At 34.4% G+C, this 13088-nt stretch overlaps 1 protein-coding gene across 4 annotated transcripts in view; it reads right to left on the minus strand.

Moving 5' to 3' along the window:
* The window catches only part of lpd-3 (Bridge-like lipid transfer protein family member 1 C-terminal domain-containing protein), a gene marked incomplete at both ends in the record, with an annotated part of 35773 nt that overhangs the window by 6833 nt on the left and 15852 nt on the right, over window positions 1-13088 (minus strand). For 2 of the 4 annotated variants that reach the window (NM_001313535.2, NM_001313536.3), the window contains 10 exons: window positions 147-839; window positions 1559-1941; window positions 2742-3426; window positions 4359-5871; window positions 6919-7740; window positions 8401-8496; window positions 8546-8964; window positions 10052-10711; window positions 11635-11746; window positions 11800-13066. In NM_001313535.2, coding sequence (NP_001300464.1) covers window positions 147-839; window positions 1559-1941; window positions 2742-3426; window positions 4359-5871; window positions 6919-7740; window positions 8401-8496; window positions 8546-8964; window positions 10052-10711; window positions 11635-11746; window positions 11800-13066 — 6650 coding nt within the window. Of the gene's footprint in view, window positions 1-146; window positions 840-1558; window positions 1942-2741; window positions 3427-4358; window positions 5872-6918; window positions 7741-8400; window positions 8497-8545; window positions 8971-10051; window positions 10712-11634; window positions 11747-11799; window positions 13067-13088 lie in introns of all 4 variants that reach the window. The other 2 variants (NM_001313538.2, NM_001313537.3) reach the window with 1 other exon arrangement.

The raw sequence follows: 13088 nt of genomic DNA on the forward strand, positions 1-13088 counted from the left end.
TTTAGACAAGAAAAAACCAAACATTTTCATTTTTTAAAAATAAATTCAAGCATCAAAATTTTTTTTGGTTTTTCGCAAATTTCAATTTTTAGTTTTTCGGCCCTAGCCCTAATTTTAGCACTAAAAAAATTCAAAAATCGACTCACATGATCACCCTCTTTCAATCCTTTATAATAATCATTAACTTTAAAACTCGGTCCACACCATTTCGCAATGAGCACACGTCTACTCATCCATTCAATATTTGCCGTAATCCATTCCAATCGAATCTTCGCCTTATTCACCGGAACTCTCTTCACATCAGCAGATAGAGAATGATCTGCTGATACTTTCAAGTTATTCAACATAATTGTTCCACTAATTGCTCCGTCTCGAGCACAAAGTTCACTTGATCCTAATACAAATGATATACTAACATCTCGTTCATTCAATGAATTCAACTTTGCATCTCCCCATACTAATCCTTTTGTAGCTTTCCACGTGGTTTTTCCCATTGTATTTGACATAAAAGCAGTCACTTCAAATTCATTCCATTGAATCGCCGCGAGCACCAATGCTGTCCAAGGTTTCCGTTGATGAGGTACAAAGCTTCCAGATCCAGTGCTCGCTGTGCTTGCCGCCGGTGGTTGCAGACTCTTCGGATCAGTTGGTAAACGGCTTCTTGTCGTTCCAGTAATGTCACTGGCGTCGTCTTTTTGCCGCGGTGCAGCCTGATCACCGAAGAATACGCGACGAGCGATCGCCGCTCGATACCATGGTTTTGGGAATTGAATGAGCTCGCCGAGTCGTCGGAAGTTGTATTCGAATGAGGCTTTGCTGATTTGAGATGAGAAGACGAACTGGAAATTTAGAAAGTTGAAAAATGCTGGCTTTTTGAATCTTTAAAATAAGATTTTTATTGAATTCAAATTTTTTTTTCTGAGAGATACTTTTTGGCGGGAAATCCAAATTTTTAACAAAAAAAATTGGCGGGAAATTCAAATTTAGGAAAAATGTTTCTTGACGGGAATTCTATTTTTCTGAATTGGAAAAAAATTCAAATTTTCTAACGATAAGAATACAATTTTGGCGGGAAATTCAAAAATTCTGACGCCGAGGGATTCAAATTTTTCGAGAAAAATGGAAATTAATATTTTTCAAATTAATTTTCTGAGAACACAAAATTTGGCGGGAAATTCAAATTTTTCGAAAACAAAAATTTGGCGCGAAATTCGAAAATTCTGAAGAAAAGTTCGCCGGGAAATTCAAATTTTTCAAAGAAAAAAATGAAAATTAATATTTTCAAATTTTTTAAACAACATATTTCGGCGGCAAAAAAATTTTCTGTGGACACAAATTTTGGCGGAAAATTCAAATATTTTTAAAGTTTTTTTATGGGAGTACAACTTTTTTTTTAAATTTTTCGGCGGAAATTCAAATTTTGAGTATAATAATTATTTTTTTCTCAATAAAACCAACATTTTTGATGAAAATATACAAAAATTGTTGTTTTAAACTTCTTCTTTCCTCAAAAACTCGAATTTCTTCGTAAATTTTAGGCTACAGTAACCGCACGTACTCTAACTCGATTATCGGGTTCCGTCGACGAATTCTTATTTCTTGAAATCACAAAAGACAACAAATCCAGTGAAAGCTGTAATGCTCGCGACGAGTCCGGCTCCAACTCCAACGGATTATAAATTTTGAGCATAAATCCCTTGAATTGACCGGAAATATGAATTCCTCCAACATAATTGTCAATGTTATCTCTGGTTCGTTTCGAAGTGAGTTCCAACGTGAGCCGTGGCAGTGTGAGAAGACAATCCGCTTGTGTTTGACTTCTAGATGTTGGTTGTTTTCCGTCGAATCGAATTGTTGAACTTTGAACATCCAGATAAAATACAAAATCGATTGGGAAGGCGGCTGTGTCCATTGCCATGATATTGTGAACTTCGTTGTTGGCTGGAAATTGTCGAGATTTTAGAAAAAAACTATCAAAAAAAAAATATTTCACCAAAACTTGATTAATTGTTTTTTTTTAAATTATCATTTAAAACTTAAAAAACGAAAAATTTCAAGTTAAAATTGTGAAAATCGAAAAAAAAACTTTCTTTTTAAATTTAAACACACAAGTAAGAAAATCTTACTATTTGTGTGTTTAAACTTGAAATTTTTTTGTTTTTTAATTTTTAAATGATAATTTGAACAAATTTAATACTTAAATTGTTTTTCAAAAATTGAAAAATTTATTAAACAATTATTTAATATTAAACATAATATAAACAATTATCTACAAATTTATAAAAAATTATTATGAATTTTTGAAAAATAATTTAAATATCAAATTTGTTCAAATTATCGTTTGAAACAATAAAAAAACTTAATTTCAAGTAAAAATTTTTGAAAATCGTTAAAAAATTGGTGGCTTTTAGATTTTTTTTGTATTCTGTAGTATTTATTTTTTTAAAGTTTCCTATTAAATTATTGATTTTTTTTTGTAAAATTTTTTTCAATCTTAAAATTTTATTTGAAAAAAAAAAGTTATTTCGTAAAAAAAAGAGGTTAATAATTTTTTGGAAAGTTTTTTTTTTTAATCTGAATTCTTTTCAAAATCCGTAATGTTTTAAAATATGAAACATTACGGATTTTGAAAACGAATTCAGGATTTTTCTAAATTTTTTCGAGAGAAAAATCCTTTTTTCAAATAAAATTTTGAAAAAAATTAATTTTTTAAAATTAAAAAATGTAACTATTCCCCATACCATCTCCCTTCCCATCATCTGGCACCGAAGCTTCTCTCGTATTATTCTGACTCTGAAAAACGGCCGACGGAGGCAATGGCTCGAGAACTTGCTCGAAATACGTGGCCAAGTGTGGCGTAACAACCGTCTCCGAAGGCATTGAAGCCAGCCCAACAAAGATGTAGAAGCATCCACGTTTAGGCGGTGGGGGTACTGTAGACGTCTTCGGCCCGCCGCCACCGTTGATATAAGTATTTCCGAATCTCGACTTATTATGCAAATCTCTGTGTAGTTTATCCGCATCTTTTGCCAATCCTTTTGATATTTTCTCTCGTTTATCCTTACAAAATTCATCTGTAGATCGATTCGATGGATCAGAAACATGATAAGCTTTAATTTCAACACTTGGAATACTGAAAGTCGTTGTCGTAATGATTTGTGGTTCGAACATTGCTTTAATATCTTTTGTGCCAAGATTCAAACGTTTCAGAATTCCAGGCAAAGCCAATTGATTCGCTCCTTCCTTTTTTTGAGTTCTAAGAGTACATGTTCCAGATGTAATATTCACTTTTACATCTAAATTGAAATTGACTGTCTCAATATCGCCAGGTGTAGTTAGATCTTCACTATTCTTCTGTGATGTAGATGTAGTTCTCGAATTTCGACGGGAAGTTGTATCGGGACGAGGTTGTGGCGGTGGGGTTTCCTGGAATTTATGAAATTTGTATTATTTTTGTTATTTTTCAATACATTTATTTGAAAGTGTAAATAAGAAAAAAAAAAGAGGATTTTCGGCCGAAAATATTGGAAAAACGTCTGAAAATAAAAAATGTTTTTGTCTATTTTCAAAAGTCCACTTTCTTTTTGGTTACGGCCAAGGGGTGTCGGTTTTCGTTTTTTTCTGCAATCGAAAAACGAAAAATCGAAAATTTTTCGTTTTTCCCACATTTCGAAGTTTTTCCATTTTTAAAAAAAAGTTTCTTTAAATTTTTGTCGTTTTTCTTCTTTTAACCAAAACAGTTATGTTTTTTTCTCATCAACATAACCAAAATTTTTAAAAAAAGTGATTTTTATGGTTCATTATCTGAACATTTTTTTTCGATTTTTTGATTTTACGGAATATCGAAAAAAAAAAATTTATTAAAAAAAAAATTTTCAGACATTTTTTTCCTTTTTTTTAAATTTTCGTTTTTACTCGTCCGAAATTTTTTTTTACTCCGAGATAATTTTAAAACATTTATTAAAAATTTTTTAATATATTTTTTTTCTTTTTTTTTTTTTTAAATATTATTTCTTCTTTTTGTTTTTAAAACAATTTTAATTTTTTTTCTACATATTTTATATGAATTCATAAATTGTTTCCTCACTTTATGAGAAAACTTTTTTCTAAATTTCAAATTTATTTGAAATTTCAATTTTTTTATTTTTTCTGAAAATTTTTAATTGTCCACCGGAATCAGGGCTGTCGTTTTTTTTTTGGTTTTTTCGGAGCAGAAAACAACAAAAATTTTTTTTTTTCAAAAATGTTATGTTTAGTTAGTATGATGTGAAAAATCGAAAATTTTTTGGTTTTTTTTTTTGGAGAAATTCGATTTTTTGTTTTTTCGTCGAAAATTTCTTTTGCAGCAGCCAACTCACTGTATGCTGTCTAGACGCAGTCGTCCCCTTCTTGAGCTTTTCCACAACATTCCTTCGGAACGCCTTAAACCGTATCAACTCATACTGCCTCAGCTTATGCTTTTCCGCTTCGATAAGCTTATTCGAAACTCCACGTGCAGCTAACTCAAAAACCGCTCGGGAATGCTCATGCATCTTATTCTCCATCCACGGAACCTTCTCCTCAGCCTTCAACTTTTTCAACTCAGAAGCTCCTTCAACTTTCTCCTCATCCGAATCCAACTCTCCCTCATCACCCCAAAACGACATATCATCATCATCATCCGTCCGAATCATGGAGAACGTGTTGACGAGAAGCTTTGCGAGTTTACCAATCCGAGTGTCCAAGTCAATCTCAACACCTTGCATTTCAGCAGACACACTGAGCACCCATTTCGCAGGTCCTTTCGTGGCTTCTGCTTTGGAGCACAACTGATAGGTTCCTTCAGGGAAAAAGATACAATTGGATTGATCACTGTGTGTCGCATCCAAGAAACTTTGTGTAAGAGCCTGCTCATCAAAATCATCGACAAACGAGCACTTGAATCCATTGAACGATGCCTTGCAAGTCAGCTCCTTCTTCACTAGCACTGATAGGTTAGACTTCTGCAAAGAAAGCACCAATGCGGGCATTCCTTCAGTAACATCATGACTGTACAGTGGCATGCACATGTACATTCCATTATTAATCGCCAGTGATAGATTCATATCTGCATCCTCTGCAATTTGAGTCGGCGAGAACATTCCGGCATTCGATAGCTTCGTCGTCGTCTTCTCCTGTACTACCTTCTCCCGCTCATTCCTCCAATAGTCATACGTGTTCTTGTAGTTAAGCCATAGCAGAATCGCCTTGTCAATTGCAGCGGCTTTCACCAGAAAAATCGGGCGATTCAGGGAAATGTGGTAGGAATATGAGGAGTTGAACATGTTACGCTCCTTGTTTTCCACACGAACTTGTGTCATGAAGGTTGCAAATTCCTGAAGATCAGTGACATCGGTGGCTGCTACTGAATCGCCAGTCGGCACTGGCTTGATGAGCTGACCGAGTTTTGCATTAAAGTGTATCACAGCGTTTCCATAGATTCTCTCCTTAGATCCTTCCTCTTTAACAACCCATTTATTCGTCAATTCTCCCTCCAAACTGTCAACTGTCAGTCGAACCGCCGTTTGTGTGGGCGTTGCCGCTGTTAACTGAAGCCATGGAGTAGATTTGACATGCGTTGAGTGTGAAGGATGCTGGCTTTGATCCAAATTTCCAGAAGCACCCGAAGCTTTTGGTGTTTTCGCATCCTTATCCGTCTTCTCGTCTTTTCTGGGAATTTCTTTTGTCTGAATTTTGATGGAGAATAGGAGAGGTGGCTTTTCAATGTGCACTGGCGTTGAAGTTGTTTGAACTGGAAGTAATAGTTTAAGGTTGGCAGTTGAGTTGACGCGATCGTTTGTCGATTGGGCAGATCTAGAGGAGTTTGTTGACGCGAATGATGAAGAGCGGATTCTGAAAAAAATTGTAATTTTTTCTGATTTTTTTTTCGGAATTTTGATATTTTTCTCTTCAAATTTACACTCAATATACGAAACTTAAACTTGTGAATTTTTTTTTTGGAAAATTTTCAGAGATTAATTAATAACTGATTGATACACTTTTAATGAAATTAGGTAATAAAACCTCTGGAAAATTTCAAAAAAGTTGACATGGAAATTAATTTTTAAATCTCAAAAACATTTTCAACAATTAAAACTTTTTTTTCAATTTTCAGAGTTCATTTTTGAGAAATAATTTGTTTGGAAATTAATTTGGATATTCAAAATTTTTATTTTTAATTTTTTTTTGAAAAATTCCAGTAGTTTTATTGAAAGTGGGGATCCATAGTGATTAATTAATTTTGGGAAAATTTCGAAAAAAATTAAAAATAAAAGCATTGAATATTTAAATCAATTTCCAAACTTTTTTTTCTCTGAAAGTAACTCTGAAAATTGGAAAAAATCAGTTTAAAAAACCCAATTTTGAAATGCGTTTTCGTTGAAAATTTCCAAACAAAAATTCAGGAAATTTGTATAAAATGTTTTTGATATTTACAAATTAATTGTTTATGTTAAAAAATTAGATTTTCCCATTTTTTCTCCAAAACTTAAAATTGAAAATGTTTTTAGTTTCAGAAATTAGCCAAATTTGGGATTTTTGTAATTTTTTTTTTTGGAAAATTTTAATTAAAGTGATTGAATTTATAAATTTTCAACAAAAAAAAAACTTTACAGTTGAAAGTTTTGAATATTTTAAACAAAATTTCAGAAAAAAAGCACATCGGTTTAAAATTAAAATGACTTTTTAGTCTAAAAAAAACTTTTTTTAGAAATTGAATATTTTAATTTATTTTTTTTTCCTCATACCTATTAATAATGAGCCAAATTTGGGAGTTTTGTAAATTTTTTGGAAATTCTCCAGGAATCAATTTTAATTAAAGTAATTAAATTTCTGGTCATGTTCAAATAAAAAATACAATTTTCCAGAAATTGGCAATTTTAATCAATTTTTCCGTCATACCTATTAATAAGCGCAGTGAGCTCCGTTCTAAACGAATGCTCGGCAAACATCAACTGGTTTAGAAGCTCCGTCGTAAAAATATGATTAACCCTTCCCAACACAACAGTCATCTGAAGACTTCCACCTTCTCGATAGATCAACTTCTTATCCGTACTCGGCTTCTGTGAAGAGACTCCTTGCTCCGCTTGATACAGTCCATCAGATGTGACAGAGGGCAGTTGAAGCCGGAATGTTTCCGTTTTTCCACCTTGTCCAGTGACACAAAACTCGAAAAAGTGCTCGTCGAGCAAGATGGACCAATTGGCTTGAACTCCAGTGATACCATTGCTGGTTGCTCGATTAATTCGGTACTTTGCCTGAAGACTTGGCAGCAATTGAATATTCATTTCAATACTTGTCAATTCAATACTAAAACTGACAACTGCCACGGGAACACGTCGAACAATCTGTCCTTTTGCATCTTGCACATGTGCTGCTGTTGCTGGAAGTGTTGTAAGTGGCTTAAACTCGGCTTGAGTGATAACCACAGGCTCTGGAGCTGTTTTCATGTCAGCAACCTTCGCGAGCAACGATTGCTCGGCGCTTGGGAACGGAGTTGAGCTGCTCAACGGAGTAGAAGCCGGTTGAGCAGCAAGACGATTCAGTTGTTGTTCGAGTTCTTTTCCGTGTCTCATTACAACATCATGTAGTGAATATGCAGCCATTGGCATAGTTCCTTCAAGTGCTCCGAGTCGTAGTGTTGCTGTTGTCGCGATGTTCGAATTGATCAGATTGTTTTTGGGACGATTGGATTCTTTGGCGGATGTAAGCGTTTTCAGATTTCTGAAATAATTAAGGGATTACTGGAATTTTTTTCGATTTTATCGGGGGTTTCTCAAAAGTTTTAGGATTTTACTACTTTTAATTTTTTCTTTGTTTTTTCGGCAACAATATAATTTTTGATTTTTTGGTGATTTCGGCAAAAATAGATTTTTCGGTTAATTGGGCAAAAATAGTTTTTTGGTTTTGTTTCGGCGAAAATAGATTTTTGGTTTTTTTCGGCAAAAATAGATTTTTTGGTAATTTCGGCAAAAAAATGTTTTTTTTTTTAGATTTTTTGGTGTTTTCAGCAAAAATTGATTTTTTGTTTTTGGCCCATTTTTTTTTGCAACAGCTCTAATATTGACACTCTACATTTTTAGATTTTTTTTCCGTTTTTTGGGGTTTTTGATTTTTAAAATTATTTCATAAATTTTAAAGGTTTTTTAGGGTTTAAAAAAATTTACTGTAGAAAAAGTTTCGAGTTTTTCAAAAAGTTTTTCTAAAAATTTAAATTTTTTATTTTTTTAGCGAAGATCAAATGTTTGATTTTTTGGGTTCAAAAATTCACACAATTTTTTTTTTAAATCCAGATTAATCCGGAAAATCGCACAAATTTGCCAAAAAAATGCGTACATCGTGGTGAGACCAATTTTCTGTTTTTTTTTTCAGGCGAAAACTTACGTATGAACATTAAAACTGCTAGAATTAAGGGTACATCTCAAAATGTCCGACTTCTTGTTCGAGCTATCCGCTTCCGATAGTGTCAGCTTCATTTTTCTGAAATTTTGATTTTTTAAGCTTTTCCAGATTTAAATCTATATCTCACGTCAAAGAGACCGTCAAATCGTCAATTTTGAACGTAGAAGACACCGATTTTTTGGTCAAAGTGGCAGTTTTCTTATCCTCTGCTGCTGCTGCTGTTGGCGTTGTACTAAGTGTAACTGCATGTACAACAACCGGAATATCTGGCATCGGATTTTTCGAATGTGCCAGAACAATTTGAGATATTGTAACAGAAACATATAAATCATTGAGCACCGATTCAAGAACAATTGATGAAACCATTGCACTTCCATTAACCATTACTTTCACTTTTTCTACAACATCTTCCTTATTTGTACGCATTCTTTGCATGTGTTTCTCGTAGTCTCGGGTCATATCCAACACTTTTTCATCCCATTCCACGGCTAAATCATATTGATTTGGTACTACTGGCTTGAACACTTTCACCTCGTTTCGTGGAGTCTGGAACTGGGGAAAGAATTAAATTCTGGAGATTTTGAGAGAAAACAGTTTTTTTCTCGTATTTGGATCAAGGGTGTGGGGTTTTCGATGTTTTCGGAAAATCGGCAAACGAAAATTTTTGTTTTTGGTTTTGTTTTTTCGATTTTCCGATAGTTCGAAAAATTTTTCGACTTTTCAAAAATTGGCTTTAAATTTTGGTCATTGTTCTTTTTTTTATAAGAAATTTTCATGGTTTTTCAGAGAAATATTAACAAAATTAGATAAGAAATCATACTTTACTGTTCTGTACTGAACTTTTTCTTCCGATTTTCACATTTTTTGCAAAATCGAAAATTGTTCGTTTTTCGATTTTTAAAAATTCGAAAAATCGAAAAACTACACTCTTGATTTGGATGTGTGTATTTTTGCAAAATACTTTTAAATTTTCATCACTTTTCTGAAAAAAAAACGTTTTTCCCTTCAAAATTCATTGAAATTCTTTGGAGTTGGAAGTTTGAAAATTAGACATTTAATCTTTAAAATAGAAAAAGAAACATATATTGTGGAAATAAAACAGAAAAAAAGAGTAATCACTTCAATTTTTTTGTATTTTTTGAATACATTTTCTTTCGTTTTTTTTCTCGTCGAAATTAACCTATTTTTGATAAATCTATATATATTTATATATATATAGCTTTTTTGAATTTTTCGCTCAAAAATATAGTAATTTTTTATTGTTTTCCAGAAAAATATCGGAAAAAGTCAAGTGAAATTTAATAGAATTGTGAAAAATAAGTTGATTTAAATTTCAAAAAAAAAATTTAAATTAAGGATTACTGTACACCTAAAATACGTGCATACATCTAGTAGATAATTTTCCGCTTTTATTTTCGCGTAAAATTGTTAATGATATTTTTAAAGACTTTTTTAGACATAGAATTTCAAGTTTTTTCAGTTTTTTTTCTTCAAATTTTCAGTATTACACATTTTAAAATTTTGAAAATCACAAAAAAGAAATTTAAAAAGTGAGAAAAAAAAAATTAAAATCGCGTTCGTTTAAAAATCAATTTCCCCTCGTAATTTTATTTTCCTGAAAAATAAAACCAACCGATTCGGCAGTGGAATGCATTCTCAACTCATTTTTCGCCTCCATCGCAACTCTCAACACCAACGAGAGCTCTTTTCCAAGTGAAACCGTTGCCATTCCAATTAAAAATCGAATTCCCTCAACATTACCACTATAACTAATATTCCATTGTCCATGCAATGGAATCTTTCTCCTCTCATCTCGTTCCATTTTCCAAACCATTCCACCATTAACTGCCGCATTTCTAACTTGCATCACTTTCTGTTGAGCCGGTGTTATGTACTGTCGAAGGTGATCCGATGAATTCTTGATACTTTTTGCCATCATCCGAACATCAACTTCTCGAAGTGTAACCGAATAGTCCAAATGCCAATGATCTTTCTCAATACCGTCCAGTGATGTCCATTGTAGTTGAGCCCAACGATAAATGTTGTAATAATAGGCTTTTTGTTGAATATCCATTGGATTTATGTATCCTTTCAGATTCAGATCATCCTTTACAGATCCTTCGGCTCCTCCGGCAAGCTTCCGTCGTCTCAATGTGGATTCTCGCTGAGCATTTCGCATCCATGTGTACAAATCAACCTTATCATCAATCTTTGGTTCGGAATCCAAGTTTTCAAGCATCTCATCATCTTCATAGTCTTCGTAGAGAGGAAGCGTATTGAATTCTTGCATCTCCTGAAATTTATTAAAAAATTTTCCGTAAATCAACACAAGCACTACAGTAGTCATTTAAAGAGTAGTTTTCGCTTTGAGATATTTTGCGCGTCAAATATGTTGTGCAATATGTATTCTCAGAATTTAGTATTCCCATCAGGTCTGTTTTTTTTGTTTTTTGGTTTTTTGAGACCAAAAAAACAAAAAAACCAAAAAATAAATTATAACACTGATTCAGCAATAATTAAACAAATAAGAACAAAAAACCTTCCGTTTGTTCAATTTTTAATATTTTATGAAGAATCAACAGAATATTTTATGAAAAATTTCGGTTTTGTCCCGTTTGATATCAAACATCGAATTTTTGTTTTCTGTTGTTTTGGCCAGAAGTTCGACCAATAAATTTGTTGTGTTTTGTTTTTTGGTCGAAATTTTTTTTTGCAACAGCCTGATTCCCATGTTATATAATTAAAGTATTAGTATATAACATGGGTTTGCGGAAAATCTCAAAACTTGGCGAGCCCGGCAATCCGGCAAATTCGACAAACTTGCCGTGCTGAACAAACTTTGAAAAATGTCATAAATTTTTTATATTTTTTTGAGCATCAAAATATACCGTACCAGGGGAGGGCAGCAAAAAATCGGCACATTGCCGGAATTAAAAAATTCCGGCAAATCAGCAAATTACCGGAATTGAAAACTTTCGGCAAATCGGCAAATTGCCGGAATTAAAAAATTCCGGCAAATCGGCAAACCGGCAGATTGCCGAATTTGTCGAAAATTTTGAGAAAATATCTAAAAACAACGAGAAAAAATTCAAAAAGGCACAGCTTCAAGTGCTTCCGTCTTTTAAAAAATCCCTCTAAAAAGTTCTGGCAACTTGATATCCGGAAAACGGCAATTCTGTAATTTGCCGAATTTATCGACAAAAAATTTTGCCGTACCACATCGCTCAGGAACTTCATCGAATCATCGTCGAAATCGTCGTCTCCAGCTTTTTTGCGAAGTTTCTTCAGTAGAGGCGCCGGTGACATTCTTCCTCGTTTCGCTTTTGGCCTGGAAATTGAAAAGGGATTTTAAGAACTCGTAATTTCATTTTTTTAACCCACTGCTCAGGCTTCACTTCCATCACAACACGTGTTTCCTTCTTACTCGACTCTTTCTTCTCCAACATTTTCCTCTTCAATCTCTTGCTCTTCGTCAATGCAACAATCGCAGCTTCATCCGGCCGAGTGACCTTAAATCGATGAGCATCCTCATACGACACAAGCTTCAACTCTTTCCCAACATCCGATTGCCAATGACTAAGTAATGCCATTAGAGCAGTCTTTCGAGTCTCCTCAATCTCAAATTCCGGTCGAATATCCAATCGATGATTGATGGCTCCTGGAGCATTTCCAGCGTATGCAAACCATCGGAACAGAGTTTTCAGAAGAATGCACGAAGGACATGAAGCTTGATGTGCAGACAACACTCTAGTCCGTCCCATTCGATTCTTTCCAACTTTCACGACAACCTTCTCATCTGTAGAGTCCAATGCAAGCTTCAACACTTTCGCCATCGCCACACTCTTCCAGCATTCCACAGTATGAATGAACTTGTCAACTGTTCGAAGGAAATTCTCCACCACACTCAACCAGGAAACCATCACAGGTGCCAAAGCCTCGTAGATCGGAAACTCATCACCAGCGGTGAGCTCCTGCGGGCGAGCCATCACAAGTGCAGTGGTCACCGATCCGATGTCCGCCTTCAAATAGTGTTCGCAAATCATTTTCTTCTTCTTTCTCATTGGCTCGGCTCTCTCGCCACCGCCGGCTCCAGCAGACGGTGTCAGGGTGAGTGTAGGTGTTCGGTTCATTGCAGTTGGTGTCGGAGCATTCGCCGGCGAGTGAATCGGTGTAATCGCTGTAGTTGATTTATCCGGGAGCAGCAAAATAATCGGGCGTCTCTCGAGAATAATCAATGTATCAGAGACATTAAAATCCATCATAACTCTCGGCTCAAGGTTATTCATTCGTCGAGAAATCGCACAATGCTCCCAGTTATTCGGAGTTGTCGCCGTTCCACTGCTGCCAAAATCCGGAGCATCTCGATTCGTCAGCTGCAATAGTTGAACAGTGATCGCACTTCCATTCAACTGATACAGGGTGCTCGAGAGGTTCGACGTGTCCGCCGAGAAGTCCTGTGAAACCGATTCGGCTGGTATCAGTTTTGATTGAATAAATGCACGATCGATGAGCAGAAGACCCATGTTCGCAGTGATATGGTCGGTATGATTCGATTTTACTATATTCTTTTTGACACCACACTGGAAGAGACCAATGGAGACACGTGGCAGATCGACAGTTATGTCCACTTCAGAAATTGGCTCAGAGTCTGGAAATGAAAATAAGTTCGA

This window comes from Caenorhabditis elegans, chromosome I (assembly GCF_000002985.6).
Source record: "Caenorhabditis elegans chromosome I".
Taxonomy (NCBI): Eukaryota; Metazoa; Nematoda; class Chromadorea; order Rhabditida; family Rhabditidae; genus Caenorhabditis; species Caenorhabditis elegans.